At 38.6% G+C, this 13,600-nt stretch overlaps 1 protein-coding gene across 7 annotated transcripts in view; it reads right to left on the bottom strand.

The window, feature by feature from the left end:
- The window catches only part of LOC133653556 (oocyte zinc finger protein XlCOF6.1-like), a 12,249-nt gene extending 2,302 nt beyond the window's left edge, over positions 1–9,947 (bottom strand). Inside the window, exons 1-4 of one of the 7 annotated variants that reach the window (XM_062052974.1) lie at positions 9,657–9,947; positions 4,980–5,180; positions 1,386–1,468; positions 562–609 (exon numbers count right to left, since the gene is read on the bottom strand). Coding sequence is in view for 4 of the 7 variants with exons in the window: in XM_062052975.1 (XP_061908959.1) it covers positions 581–609; positions 4,980–5,180; positions 6,731–6,854 (354 nt within the window). In the remaining 3 variants the exon portion in view is untranslated. Of the gene's footprint in view, positions 1–561; positions 610–1,385; positions 1,469–4,979; positions 5,181–6,730; positions 7,330–9,656 lie in introns of those variants that run through there. The other 6 variants (XR_009826748.1, XM_062052972.1, XM_062052973.1 and 3 more) reach the window with 6 other exon arrangements.
- Between the last annotated feature and the right edge of the window lie 3,653 nt (positions 9,948–13,600).

Below are 13,600 nucleotides of genomic sequence, written 5' to 3'. Positions count from 1 at the left end.
TCTGTTTGCTACTTTGCATTATTTGTGGGTGATACTAAAAATGTGGGTATGGATCCAATACCAAGTAGTTACAGGGGCAGTATCGTTAATAATAATGTTGATACTGATATTTAATATTATCAAAATCATTGAATGATTACATTTTTGATCCAAATTATAATCAGACAAATAAACAGGATGGCATAGTAACAATATCAATTAAATATTTAAATTACTTCCTGCTATTAACTCGATCCACCAACCTTTGTTTACATTCAAGAGCCTAGCGCCCAATTCGCGGCTAACATATCCTCCTTGTAAGAAATGTAGTTCATTTGTCGCAACAGAGGGGAGGATTGCTGTCTTAGAAGTGGCTTTGCACTGTGGAGGGACGTTAGTTAGTTCGCTAGCTAGAATGCTACAGTGTGATGAGCATTGAGTTTGTTTGCTTGTCGCTGTCAAATTTGGAGACACAGCTAGAATCTGTCTTCAACATTTATTATCACGATAGTATTAAAAGCTCTATCGTCGGCTAAATTAATATAATTTATATTGTATATCGTCTATATTGTGCAAACTTACTGTATACAGCAGGGCTACTCTACTGGCAGCTGGGGGCCAAATTGGGACCTGCAATGACACAACACGGGCCCTCGTGTTCAGTTCAAAACTTGGGGGAAAAACATTTTTGCTGCAATTTCCTAAAAACACTATGTGGAGGGGCGTGGCCTGCGGCAAAGCAGGATGTGCCAGGACCGGCTTCGAGATCAGCGACAGGTGAGTAGATGGCCCACCTGGGCGCGTTTATCTAATCACCTGTCACTGTTAAAGGCAGCAGCCGGGAAGGAGAGAGGGAGTTGTTGTTAATGGTGGCTGGAGTTGGAGCACGAGAGCGAACGAGGGCGAGAGCAGGATTCGCACAGACTAAAAGACATTTGCTGAAAAGCACTCTATAGACTTTATTGAAAAATAAAAACTGTGTCTGAAAGCCCTGAAAAGGAGCGGTGATGTCTGTGCTTGGCGGCCCGAAGAACCCGGAAGAAAGCGATTTCCACACACTAGAGTGCTCCTGTTGTACAGAGGAACTTGGACCATGTAAACACATTAGCAGATCCTTGTGTTGACATTTTAACGTTCACTATAGAGGACACTTGTATTTTGTATAACAGGACTATTTTCTTCAGAAATGTGTAACTGACAAAAGAAATACAACAAAAACACACATCCACTGCAGAGGATGCCGGTTCTCAAAATAAGAATAATAGTGAAGGGAGAATGTGAGAAAATGTGGCCCCCAGAACAATTTAGTTGAAGAGCCGGGGTTTACACCAACACACATAGAAATAATGATATAGAAGATGAAATAAGTCAATATCTTTAAAGTATATGATCAAACAAAAACTTACCCATCTAATAAGTGACAGAATGTTCTCAAAGAAGACACTTTAAATATGTGACATGATGCAGGATCATCCCAGTGGAGATACAACTATAAACAGCCAGATGTTGACACTGAAACGTTTTTGAATACACAATGAAATTAAAACAGAGTAAAAATAATAGAAGTAAGCTATCTAGCTTTGATCTAGTTTTGTTGTTATTGAAGCTATTTTGACTGCTTTTTGATTACCTCAAAAAATGCAATATTTGTTTTGATCAGCACTTTTCCTGCCCTTGCTTTCAAATGGACAAACATTTAATATAGTTATTAATCTTTAACAGCCTAGAGAGCAGCACAATAACAGTATGATTAACTTCTTATGAATGATTTTAAAAGCCAATGGCTGAATCAGAGCCAGTCTGATTAGTGATCTTTAAGTTAGCGGATGACTAGTCAACTATCAAAGTAGTGGTTAGTCGCAGTCCTAGTAACTAGCAAAATAAACCTAGTTGTCAGCAGACCACACAATTGTTGTTTCAACCCTCTGTGCATCTGCTCAGAACAGACAGGATCATCTGTACACAGTATCACTACACGCTAGTTTAGCTGCTACCATGCGATATAGATGTTATACAATGCAAATGATATGAATTATGGCCGACGATAAAGCTTTTAATAATAAAATCATTAATGGATTTTGTTACACTGCTTTCATGTGTTTTTGTCTAATTACAACTGTTCTAAATGATTTTCAAAATTAAAAAGCAAAATGAATACTGCCCCGTAACTACTTGGTATTGGATCCATACCAAAAAAAAAATGTAGGATCACCAAAACTAACATAAAGTATCAAACAACAGAAGAATAAGTGATTATTACATTTGAACAGAGGTGTAGATAGAAACATGTTACAACAGAAAATAACCAGATATTAACAGTGAAAGAGAACATTGCCGCAACTTGTTTATAACGTCTTCAGTTTGTTTACTGGGATGGTCACTCGTCCTTTATTTAACTGCTAACTGTCAGTGTTCCAATAACATCAACACTAGCTGAAATGTTTTGTCATCTCACTGAATTGAACGCAGGCTGTAAAGTGACAGCACGCAGTTTTGTCAGTCAGGCACCAAGATTGTGTACTGGACGTGAGAGGTTTATTTTTTTTGTCAAACTGTGGCACTCATCCACATGGTGTTGTTGGAGAAGAACAAAACTTGTTTATTCGACTCAATCTTCATTAGCTAAATTGCTTTGTGTTTTAAATTGATATTAAAAAGTAATAAACACCATGTTTTTTTACATTATCATTTTTTTTAATACTATCAAGAAAAATTCATGTGACATAGCATTTTGTGAATGTTTTGCAGTGTATAGTTAATTCCTAACACACCGTAGGACAGAGTCTGCAACCTTTTCTCTCAAGAGAGACATTTTGCTGCCACTTCCATACAGAAAAATAGTATAGAGCCGCAAATTGTAACACAGCTTATAAACTTTGGATTTTAGCGCGCTCTACCTTCCACATTTTTCACCCGATTCAAACCGTTCCAACTTCAAACTGTTCAGACTATTCGGGAATCACAGGCTTTCCTTGACAAATTCCAAAAAATCCCAGATTCCCCAGAACTCCAGGTTTTCCTGGACATTTTTCCCATTCAAAATTAATTGGCCATTTTTCAAGCTTCCACCATTTCCACATTTTTGTACCTATTCATACCATTCCACCTTCAACATATTCCATTATTTTGGAAATTCAAAGTACCCTTTTTCCAAGTTAAAGCAATTCCAGGATTTCACAGAAAGCCCTATTTCCACCTTTTTTTCTGGCAACTACTCCTTCCACATGTTTCAACCCACTTCAACCGTTCCACTGTCAAATCATTCCTCTTAATTAGGACAAAAAACAAAGTTGTTTTTTGAACCGGAAAAATTCCCAGTTTTCCCGAAATTTCGTAATACCATTTCTCAATTCAACATGTTGCTACTTCAAGATTTCTTGAACGTTATGAAAAATGTCAACACCAACCATTTCAACTCATTTAAACCATTCAAGTTTTTTCAAAAAAAATTCCAGTTTTTCCCGAAATTCCCACATTTTTCGGAAATTCCCATTGAAATTAATAGGACATTCTTCAAAGTTCCACAACTCCCACATTTTTCATCTGATTCAAACCGTTCCAACTTCAAAATAATCAGCCTGTTTGGGAATTGTGTGATCTACTTCAACAATTCTAAAAAAAATTGCCGGATTTCTCATAAAAAAATGTTTCCCCATTCAAAATGAATTGTCCATTTTTCACAATTCCCACATTCTTCAACCGATTCAAACCATTCCACCTTCACCACATTCAACTCATCCTCGACATTCAAACGACCATTTTTCCATGTTCAACAAATTTCCAGGAAATCCTGTTTTTTGTCTAACCCTATTTCCAACCTTTTTCGTTTGGCTACGCCTTTTCTTTTTTCATCTCATTTCAAATGTTCCACCATCAAAACATTTGTCTTAGTCAGGTGAAAAAAACAAGTTGGTTTAGAAACTAGAAACATTCCCAATTTTTCCGAAATTCCAGGAATTCCATAATACAATTCCTCAATTAAAAACTGTTACTACTTCAACATTTCTTGACTGATTTAAACAATTCCAACACCAACCAATTCAGCTCATTCAGGACATTCATGCTCCTAATCTTTTTTCTTTTTTTTTAAATCCCACTTTTCCCAAAATTCCCAAATTTTCAGGAAGTTCCCATTGAAATGAATGGGACATTTTTCCACCTTCCACAATTCCCACATTTTTCAACCAATTTAAACCATTCCAACATCAACACATTCCACTCATCCAACTAACACTTTCCCAAGTAAAAAATTTTTTTTCGGTTTTCCTGAAAATTCAATCTCTTCAACATTCAAACATTCAAACTATTCTTACATTCATACTACATTATGTCAGCATTTCATTTCAACTTCAGCTTTGGAGCATTCACACGCAATTCCTTCCGGAATTGCTTCATCTACTTCATTTTAAAAAATATATATTTTTACATCGCTATCCTGTGTTTTTGTCTGATTATAATTGTGATAAAAAATGTAATCATTCAATGAGCTTGAAATGGTGAAGTATCAGTACCAGCATTGATACAGCCCCATAACTACTTGATTTATGATTGATACATAAATGTGTAGTATCACCCAAAACTAATGTAACGTATCAAACACCAGAAGAATAAGTGATTATTACATTTTAACAGAAGTGTAGATAGAAACATGTTACAACAGAAAGTAACCACATGTTAACAGTATGTGAACAAGTAAAACCTTTGTAACTTGTTTTACTTTAGTTCTACAATCACTCACATACCAAATAATACATTGTGATATATAACGTTATAGCAGGACGCTGTAATAAATATCACATTATATATTTTAGGCCATTTTGCCCATCCCTACATCTCATATGGATCTTCTTCTGCCATTGGTGGCACTTAACCCACACAACACTCCTTTGGTAGATGAAGTTGAACCATGTACAGTTGTGCAGGTGTTTTAGCATCATTTGACATAGACTTGTCCAGGATGTTCCATTTTTTGATATCTGATATCTGGAGGTTGTGCTTACTTGGACTGGGATGAAGGTGTGAGGACTCAGGTGGTTTGTCTCCATGGTTTTCAGTCTTCACAGAGACAACAGTCAGTGGAAACTTGGTGAGATCAGCCTCCTCCTGCCCTGCAAGACACTCTCCCTCCTGAGTGATCCACACTTCCTCTTTATTATGTGGGGGCTGTGGCTCCTCTTCAAAGCGGCGGGGCTGCTTGACGTCTGTTGGGTAAATAAGTAAATAAAATCAATAGATAATAGAAAGAGTTTTTGACTGAAACTGTTAACACAATGAAATTATTTGTGCTTTCATGTGTGTCGTGTTAAAAGTGTGTCGCTAAACAACCAAGAAAAACACAGGAAATACTGTACTTTTGTCTTTGCCACTAAAATGACTTGGATTTACATGACGTTGCGCCCGGCTCACGTCGGGCCCATTAAATATGCGTGGTGGTCAAGCCAGTGTCTGTTCTCAACGGGTACCAAGCGCCACTTAGCCTTTCGAAACATGTTCTATGCTCGCGTTGTTTTCGGCTATAGGAATCGTTTATAATTGCGAAAAGGATAAAGGTTTCTTCAGAGTTTCTCGAGCGGTAATCAGGAAATGCAGAAAAGGGCAATATTTCATAGGAAAGGACAAGGACAAAAGAGGCTCTCGAACATAAGTTTGGAGTGATGACTTTATTAAAGGTTTGTTTGGTATATTTTTAACATGTATGTCAGAATCAGGAAGTGAAATTAGCCATGAAACGATGAATTATGTTGATTACAATGTGAAATATATTTGGTTTTTCCAAAGTGGGCTGGCTCAGGGTGGAGACAGAGTAAAACAACTTGCACTGAGCCTAGTCTATAAAATTTGCTACACCTCCCTGATACCGAAGTACATGTCAAACTACTTCCATAACGTAAATGACCGCCATAATCACAACACCAGGGGGAGCTCCACAAGCCACGTTAAACCCAGATTCCGATCTAACAAAGGTCTTAACTCATTCTCCTTCTATGCCACATCAATATGGAATGCACTCCCAACAGGTGTAAAAGAAAGTGCATCTCTACCCTCCTTCAAAACCGCACTAAAAGAACACCTCCAGGCAACTACAACCCTAGACTAACAACCTCCCCCCACCACATCCCACCTCCCCGGATTGTAATTAATCAAATGTAAATAATCAAATGTATATACTTGTTCTTATGCTTTCTGAGCTCACTATGTTCACTGCTCGCTGTACATATCCTACCAAGTCAGACCTACACTGTTTCAATGTCCATTTCTCAGAAGATATTATTGTTGATGACTGAAGTGCTGATATCAACAAAACCTAACCCCCTCCACATCCCAAACCCCGGATTGTAAATAATGTAAGTAATTCAATGTATATACTCTGATGATGATTAACTTGTGTGATGACTGTATTATGCTGACAGTATATATTTATACCGTGAATTGATTAACGTGGACCCCGCCTTAAACAAGTTGAAAAACGTATTCGGGTGTTACCATTTAGTGGTCAATTATACGGAATATGTACTGTACTGTGCAATCTACTAATAAAAGTCTCAATCAATCAATCGATCAATGGTGACTTTTGTGTAAACATGTTGATACACATTGTTACAAACTGAGAGGAACATCAACCTCTCAAATATTGTGTGTCTGAAACGGTCTTGTTTTCATGAACAATATAAAAATAAAACATATTTTTAACGGTAGTGTTAATAATTAAATGTAAAGCTAGTAAACATGTGAGAGTAAGAAGTAAACAAACCTGTTATGTGTAACACAAATTGAGGTTTCTTGAAAACAGCGTCCAGTAGTTGACGTTGTCGCTCCTTCTCCTCTTTTGTTCGAGAAAGTTCCTCTTTGTACTCTGCTATCGTTCTTTCGCACATTTTCACACAATCACAACACTTTACACTCACACTTGATCTCTGCTTAGCGATGTGTTGATCACTACTGCGTGTCTTTGTTAGCAGCTAACAAGCTAAGGTAACTAGCAAGCTGAGCTAGCACGAGAAACAGCAAAGTGCTCTTAGACTGATGTATCCAGGACCCAAACAACGATGAACAATGTTTACTCTGTTAAACAACATATATGTCTACATGTACGCACCGATTAAGAACACAGAACTGTTATATACACAATAACGTCTTTCTCCGCAAAACGCCATCTTAACTTTTTCTCGTCCTGTTTGGTTCCCAGTCCATCCCACGCAGTGTTGTCAGATCTCGCGAGAGAAACAGCAACACTCCAGAGATATGAGGAACACCATAGACATCTAGACGCAGCATCGAGCGCTACTGCCTACTGGCGCTGACGAGACGCGGGGCCGCCATCTTGGAGTGGTGATCCGCTCCACTCAGTTGAATTCATTTGGGCAACGGCAATGAACTGTCAGCGCATTTAAATGTTGGATGTGCTGTGCCTTTTTCCCTCCACACATAGCGTCGTGTGTTCCTCCCAAACAACTCAATTTTGGTTTCATTTGTCCACATAATATTTTACCAGTAGTGCTGTGGAACATCTAGGAGCTCTTTTTGCAAACTTCAAACGTGCAGCAATATTTTTCTTTGACAGCTGTGGCTTCCTCCATGGTGTCCCCCCCATGAACTCCATTCTTGTTTGATGTTTTCCTTATTATTGATTGGTCAACAAAAATGTTAGCATGTGCCAGAGATTCTTGTAGTTCTTTAGCTAACACTTTATTTTTCACTTCATTGAGCATTCTGCTCCATGCTCTCGCGGTCATCTTTACAGGATGACCACACCGAGGGAGAGTAGCAAAAGTGCTGAACTTTCGCCATTTGTCGACAGTCTGTCTTACCGTAGACCCATGAACATCAGGCTTTGAGTTACTTTTGTAACCCTTTGCAGCTTCGTGTAAGTCAACAATTGTTGATCGTAGGTTTTCAGAGAGCGCTTTTGTGTGAGGCAACTGGGCACATCAGGCAATACTTCTTGGGAACAGTGAACTCAATACTGGTGTGTTTTTATAGGGCAGGGCAGCTTTGACTAACACCTGTAATCTCATCACATTGGTTGGACTCCAGGTTGGCTGACTCCTGGCTCCAATTGACTCTTGGAGAAGTCATAAGCTTTGGGGTTCGCATACTTTTTCCATACCTGCACTGTGAATGTTTACACGTTGTGTTAAAAAAATATGAAAACATACATTTTATATGCAGTATTAGTTTTAAGAAGACTGTTTGTCTATTGTTGTGACTTAAATGAAATTCAGAACTCATTTTATGCCCAAATTATACAGAAATGTAAGTAATGCCAAAGGGTTCACATATTTTTTCTTGCAGCTGTATACACACACACACACACACACACACACACACACACACACACACACACACACACACACACACACACACACACACACTAACCAGAAGCTAGTGCTTTTAAATGTAAACAAAGTTGGGTGGATTGATATATATATATATGTGTGTGTGTGTGTGTGTGTGTGTGTGTGTGTGTGTGTGTGTGTGTGTGTGTGTGTGTGTGTGTGTGTGTGTGTGTGTGTGTGTGTGTGTGTGTGTGTGTATGTATATGTATGTATGTATGTATGTATGTATGTATGTATGTATGTATATATATATATATATATATATATATATATATATATATATATATATATATATATATATATATATATATATATATATATATATATATATATATATATATATATATATATATATATATATATATATATATATATATATATGTGTATATATATGGACAATAACTGGTAGGCCTTATCGCCTATCCCTAGTGAAAATTCCCCTCACCCGGAATGTATTTTCTTTTCCTGTGAATAATACTATTGAGTGTTGTGTTTGTCTGCCACCGAGATTTCAAGACAGTCATACAATAACTTGTTTTTCTGAAGTTTATGTAAACATACTGAATACATTGTTTGACTGGATGTTTCTAAAACATGTTTGTCTTCTTGTGTCCTGCAGACGTCTGTAAAGAGCATTCTCTTCCTGAGCAACAGAAGTGGAGCTTCAAGATGGACAACGAGGAGCCACAGCCCCTCCACATTATAGAGGAAGAGGAGGCGCCACAGACACTGCACATTAAAAACGAGGAGGACCACCCACTCACTCCCCATTTCAAAGAAGAAGAGGAGGCGCCAGAGACCCCCCACATTAAAGAGGAAGAGGAGGAACATAGCATCAGTCAGGAGGGAGAGCATCTTGAGTGGTTGGAGGAGTTCCCAGTGATTGGTGTGATTGTGAAGAGTGAAGATGATGAGGTTAAAGGTGAAAGTGAGGAGAAGAGAGAGGCGGAGCCTCCAAGCAGCAGCTCAACTGACCACATGACAACAGAAGCTGATGGAGACCACTGTGGAGGATCACCAGCACACACGATCTTAGCTCCACTATCCGATAGTGACAAGTGCACGAGTACAACAATAAAGATGGCTTCCATGTTAACTCACCCAAGCCGTGTTGCAATGTGCGTTATCTAACATCTCCACTCACTTATTTTATTCCAAGTGTTCTTTCATGTTAATAATCAATTATAACGTTTTGCTGGAGAAAGTTAATTCTCCTACTCTGCTATCTTTCTTTCTAACACTACAAATATTTATTCAACAACCAGTTAGTCGCTGATTCAGCAACAATCTCAGCATTGCTATTTTACACATTTTCACACAATCCCAACACTTTATACTCACAGTTGATCTCTTCTTAGAGATGTCTTGATCACTTCCGCGTATCTTTGTTAGCAGCTAACATGCTAAGCTAACTAGTAAGCTAAGCTAGCCAGCAAGCTCAGCCTGAGAAGAGACGCTTCAAAGTTCACTGAGACGAGTTAATGCTGACACGAAGAACTAATAACGTTTAGTTTTTCGTACGATTGAGGAATAAGTACAAAATAATTAATGCAGAATTAAAGACCACACTGCTATGTTGCGTTTTACGACACGATTGGTACTGGACGATACAATCATCCGCGCATGCGCAAAAAACACTTCCCTTCCCATGCTGTGGACATTCTTCTTCTTCTTTTTTTTATTTTTATGGCGGTTGGCAAGCAACCTTCTGGTGCGCATTACCGCCACTTACTGTAATGGAGTGTGGACCGAGGTGGATCCCTACTCTATATTCTTTTATTTAACCCAGTGTTTTTTAAATATGTGTATATTGCTCTATATCCTATGTGTTCTGAGTTCAATCCTAATATATCTTCCGCTGCTAACCTAATATTCTCTTTCACTAACTTACTTTCCAGTATTTCCCTTTCTCTGTTGTATTTCCTACAATGTATTAAAACATGTCCTGCACTTTCTCTTAGATGGCAACAGTCACACAGCCTGTATTATGTTTCCTCATCAATTTCAGTGAACTATTTAGATATGTATGTCCTAATCTCATTCTAGTAATAATGTTCTTCCTTTCTATTTGTACCCCCTCCTCTCATTACACCTACTCCCCTCTGGACTTTGTAATACTCTCTACCTTTTGTTTTCTTATTCCAATTATCTTGCCACTTTTTACTGTGTTCTATCTTAATTATGTTCTTCACTTTTTCTTTACTGTAGTTAATCTCCATGTTTACCTCTGTTTTAGTGGTTGCTTGTTTTGCGTATCTATCTGCTAACTCGTTGCCCACAACTCCTACATGCAGGTACCAGAGAAATGTTACCACACCTCCCGCTTTATTTATTCTGTAGATTGCCTGAACTATTTCATGAACTAAATCTTGTCTTGTTTCTGATGCTATGTTTTTTATGCTCATCAATGCACTGCTGGAGTCCGAGCACACGACTGCATTTCTTGCTTCATTTTCCTCTATCCAATTAACTGCCATATAAATTGCGACCAATTCCCCCGTAAAAACAGATAACTTATCACTGATTCTTTTATTTAATACTATGTTTCCTTGTGGGATAACTGCTGCAGCTCCTACTTTATTACTTATAGTTTTTGATGCATCTCTATATACCATGATGTTGTCTAAAAACGTTTCCTCAATCCATTGTTCTACCTGCTAACTATTTAAATTTCTATTCCAGCCAGCATGGTTTACAGATCAGTCCACAGCCTCAGTAACATCTCATGTGTCAAGCACACGGCTCCACTGTCTTTGTATCGTCCATCGCCGCTGGTCGCATTGGGCGTCTTGCAGCATCCACATGCAACAGTCAGTTGACAGACAGTTCCATCACTTTTGACACCACTTCCTTCAGTAGACACTGTTCATCGGCGGGCTGGCCTGCAATTGGAGCATGACAGTCACTGGTTGGGCTGCACCTGCAGAGACCACCACAGCTTGTTTCTTGTCCTTGTTGTTAGATGTCGGCAGTCCTCGATCACGTCTGAGAGCGTCGTCTGTGCTTGCGCTCCCTGAGCTTGTCATTCCTTGCCCCTAGATCTGTGCGGATGCCGTCTGCCATGCATCCGTGCTAAACCGCTTCAGCCAACTTGCATCTCGCTGATGGCAGCCGTCCTTCTTGTAGTTTGGCTTGCAGGATGAATAGTGTCAGTTGTTACAAGGCATTGTTATTCGTTGCAACGTCCATTTCAAACTGGTCAACAGCCGGTTTATTCTTTGCGTCGTAACCATCCACTGCTTTTCCATGTGTGTTGACCACCATACTTTTGGGTGATATGTGCTTTCCCTGTCCTAGCTACCGTTTCATGTCCCTATGTCTGTTCCTAAGACCATCAACTGTTGTCATATTTAATGCTAATGGCATGTACAGCATGTTATCCTTAATGTGTAAGCAGCCAGATCAGTAACATTTCATAAATCAACAATAAGATTCAAATTGTCAGTCCGTTGTCAAAAATGTTGTCAAAAATATATTACGGTATGCAGTACAGATGTTCGTCCACATAGTGTTAAACTCTACTCGCCTTTAAAACATTCTTTGGACACATAACATGTGCTGTCCACGGTGATTTGACGGCGCAAGGCGATGACAATTGGCGGGTGAAGCTGTCCCTTTGGAAGCTCTGGACTTAGTGGAGGCCTCTATTTCTTTATGAATTCGCTCCCACATGAAAAAAGACAAACAAAAACTGTGTTCAAGATAGTACAAGTGTTTTGTGTTCACTTACAACCACCCAGTCAGATCAAAGGATATCTAAAAGATAAGTCAAAACTATATTTTAATTCGTGTTTTTTATCGTAAACAAATACCCACTGAACGTGAGGTCATGTATTTAATGTGATCTTCCATTAACTATATTCATGCAATTAATAAGAAATCAACCATATTGCTCAAGATTCCACACTATCTATTATTAATTATCTCCTTTTTCAGAATTTCTTCTAAAAGCTATTTAACTGTTCACGTACCACAAAACTGTCAACCTAAATTACTATCTGAGCGTATGTATGAGATAAACATATTTCCTCTAAATGTTAGGGTAAGTCTCGGCCACTAGAGGTATTACCGTTTTATTTGAGAAACTGACAATGCTGGACAAGGTGGTCTCTCCATTAGTGACTGATATGTTTTGTATGTACCTTTATGTCTAATTACGTATATCAATAAATCTAGTATGGGTCAAAGTAGACCAGCGGTGGTCAGCTGTAATACAAATATACCAATTATGATTACCATAATATCTAGGCAGAATATTCCATGTGTATCATTTTCCTAAAAATTATTTCCAAAAATTGCCACTTTAACAAGGCTAGTCCAATTCCCAACACAAAAAGCAATTATTGGAACCATGTGGTTGTTTCTCTGATGTAGACAAGAGTTGATCCTAATGGTGGTAACCCCCCTTTGTAGCTTTCTACAGCAACCTGTTTTGCATGTACAGCATATCTAGCTACTGTGTTCTTGCTATCATTGCTAGGTTGTTTGTGGTTGTTGACCAGTTGCTCCAACAGTCGTGTCCAGTGTGATGTAGGCATTCCTGGACTATTGGGTGGCTGACACAGCCCACAGTTCCACCTGGGTCCTTTGTGACCTTTCACACATCCCCCATCAGCAGGCTTTGGTCCCACTCCTGAATCGTCGGGTTTATGGCCCGTCTGCTGTCTTCTGTGCCTGAATGAATACAACTCGGACATACATATTAAAATCCGGCACAACATAGCCATTTTTTTTTCTCTGTCTATAGCAATCTGCTTACTCTTGCTCTAGCAGTACATATTTTATAAGGTTATCAAATGATTAATTTATTATTGTTTCTACCAGAGTAATCACTTGCTTGCCCACTCAAAATTTGTATGAGGAAAAAGACTCCCATATTTTAGGTTGATTGGCAACACTAAATTGGCCCTAGTGTGTGAATGTGAGTGTGAATGTTGTCTGTCTATCTGTGTTGGCCCTGTGATGAGGTGGCGACTTGTCCAGGGTGTACCCTGCCTTCCGCCCGATTGTAGCTGAGATAGGCTCCAGCGACCCCGAAGGGAATAAGCGGTAGAAAATGGATGGATGGATGGACTCCCATATTTGTACCCGATGCAATTTCATTTTTCATTTTTAAAATGTCCTTTTGGGACTGTTTAACTTTAATGCACTTCATAAATTAACACACAACCTGGTTATTTTTTTTATCTTCTAAATAATTGTTTCCATCCTGTTTTCCAACCTGTAGGTCACCACTTCATAAATCATCAAATTCCCAGTCTTGAGAAATATTCCATTTATCATAA

The sequence above is a fragment of the Entelurus aequoreus genome, linkage group LG07 (assembly GCF_033978785.1).
Source record: "Entelurus aequoreus isolate RoL-2023_Sb linkage group LG07, RoL_Eaeq_v1.1, whole genome shotgun sequence".
Lineage (NCBI taxonomy): Eukaryota > Metazoa > Chordata > Actinopteri > Syngnathiformes > Syngnathidae > Entelurus > Entelurus aequoreus.
The sequence above is the reverse complement of the archived record's forward strand: the minus strand, read 5'-3'. Positions and strand labels throughout refer to the sequence as shown.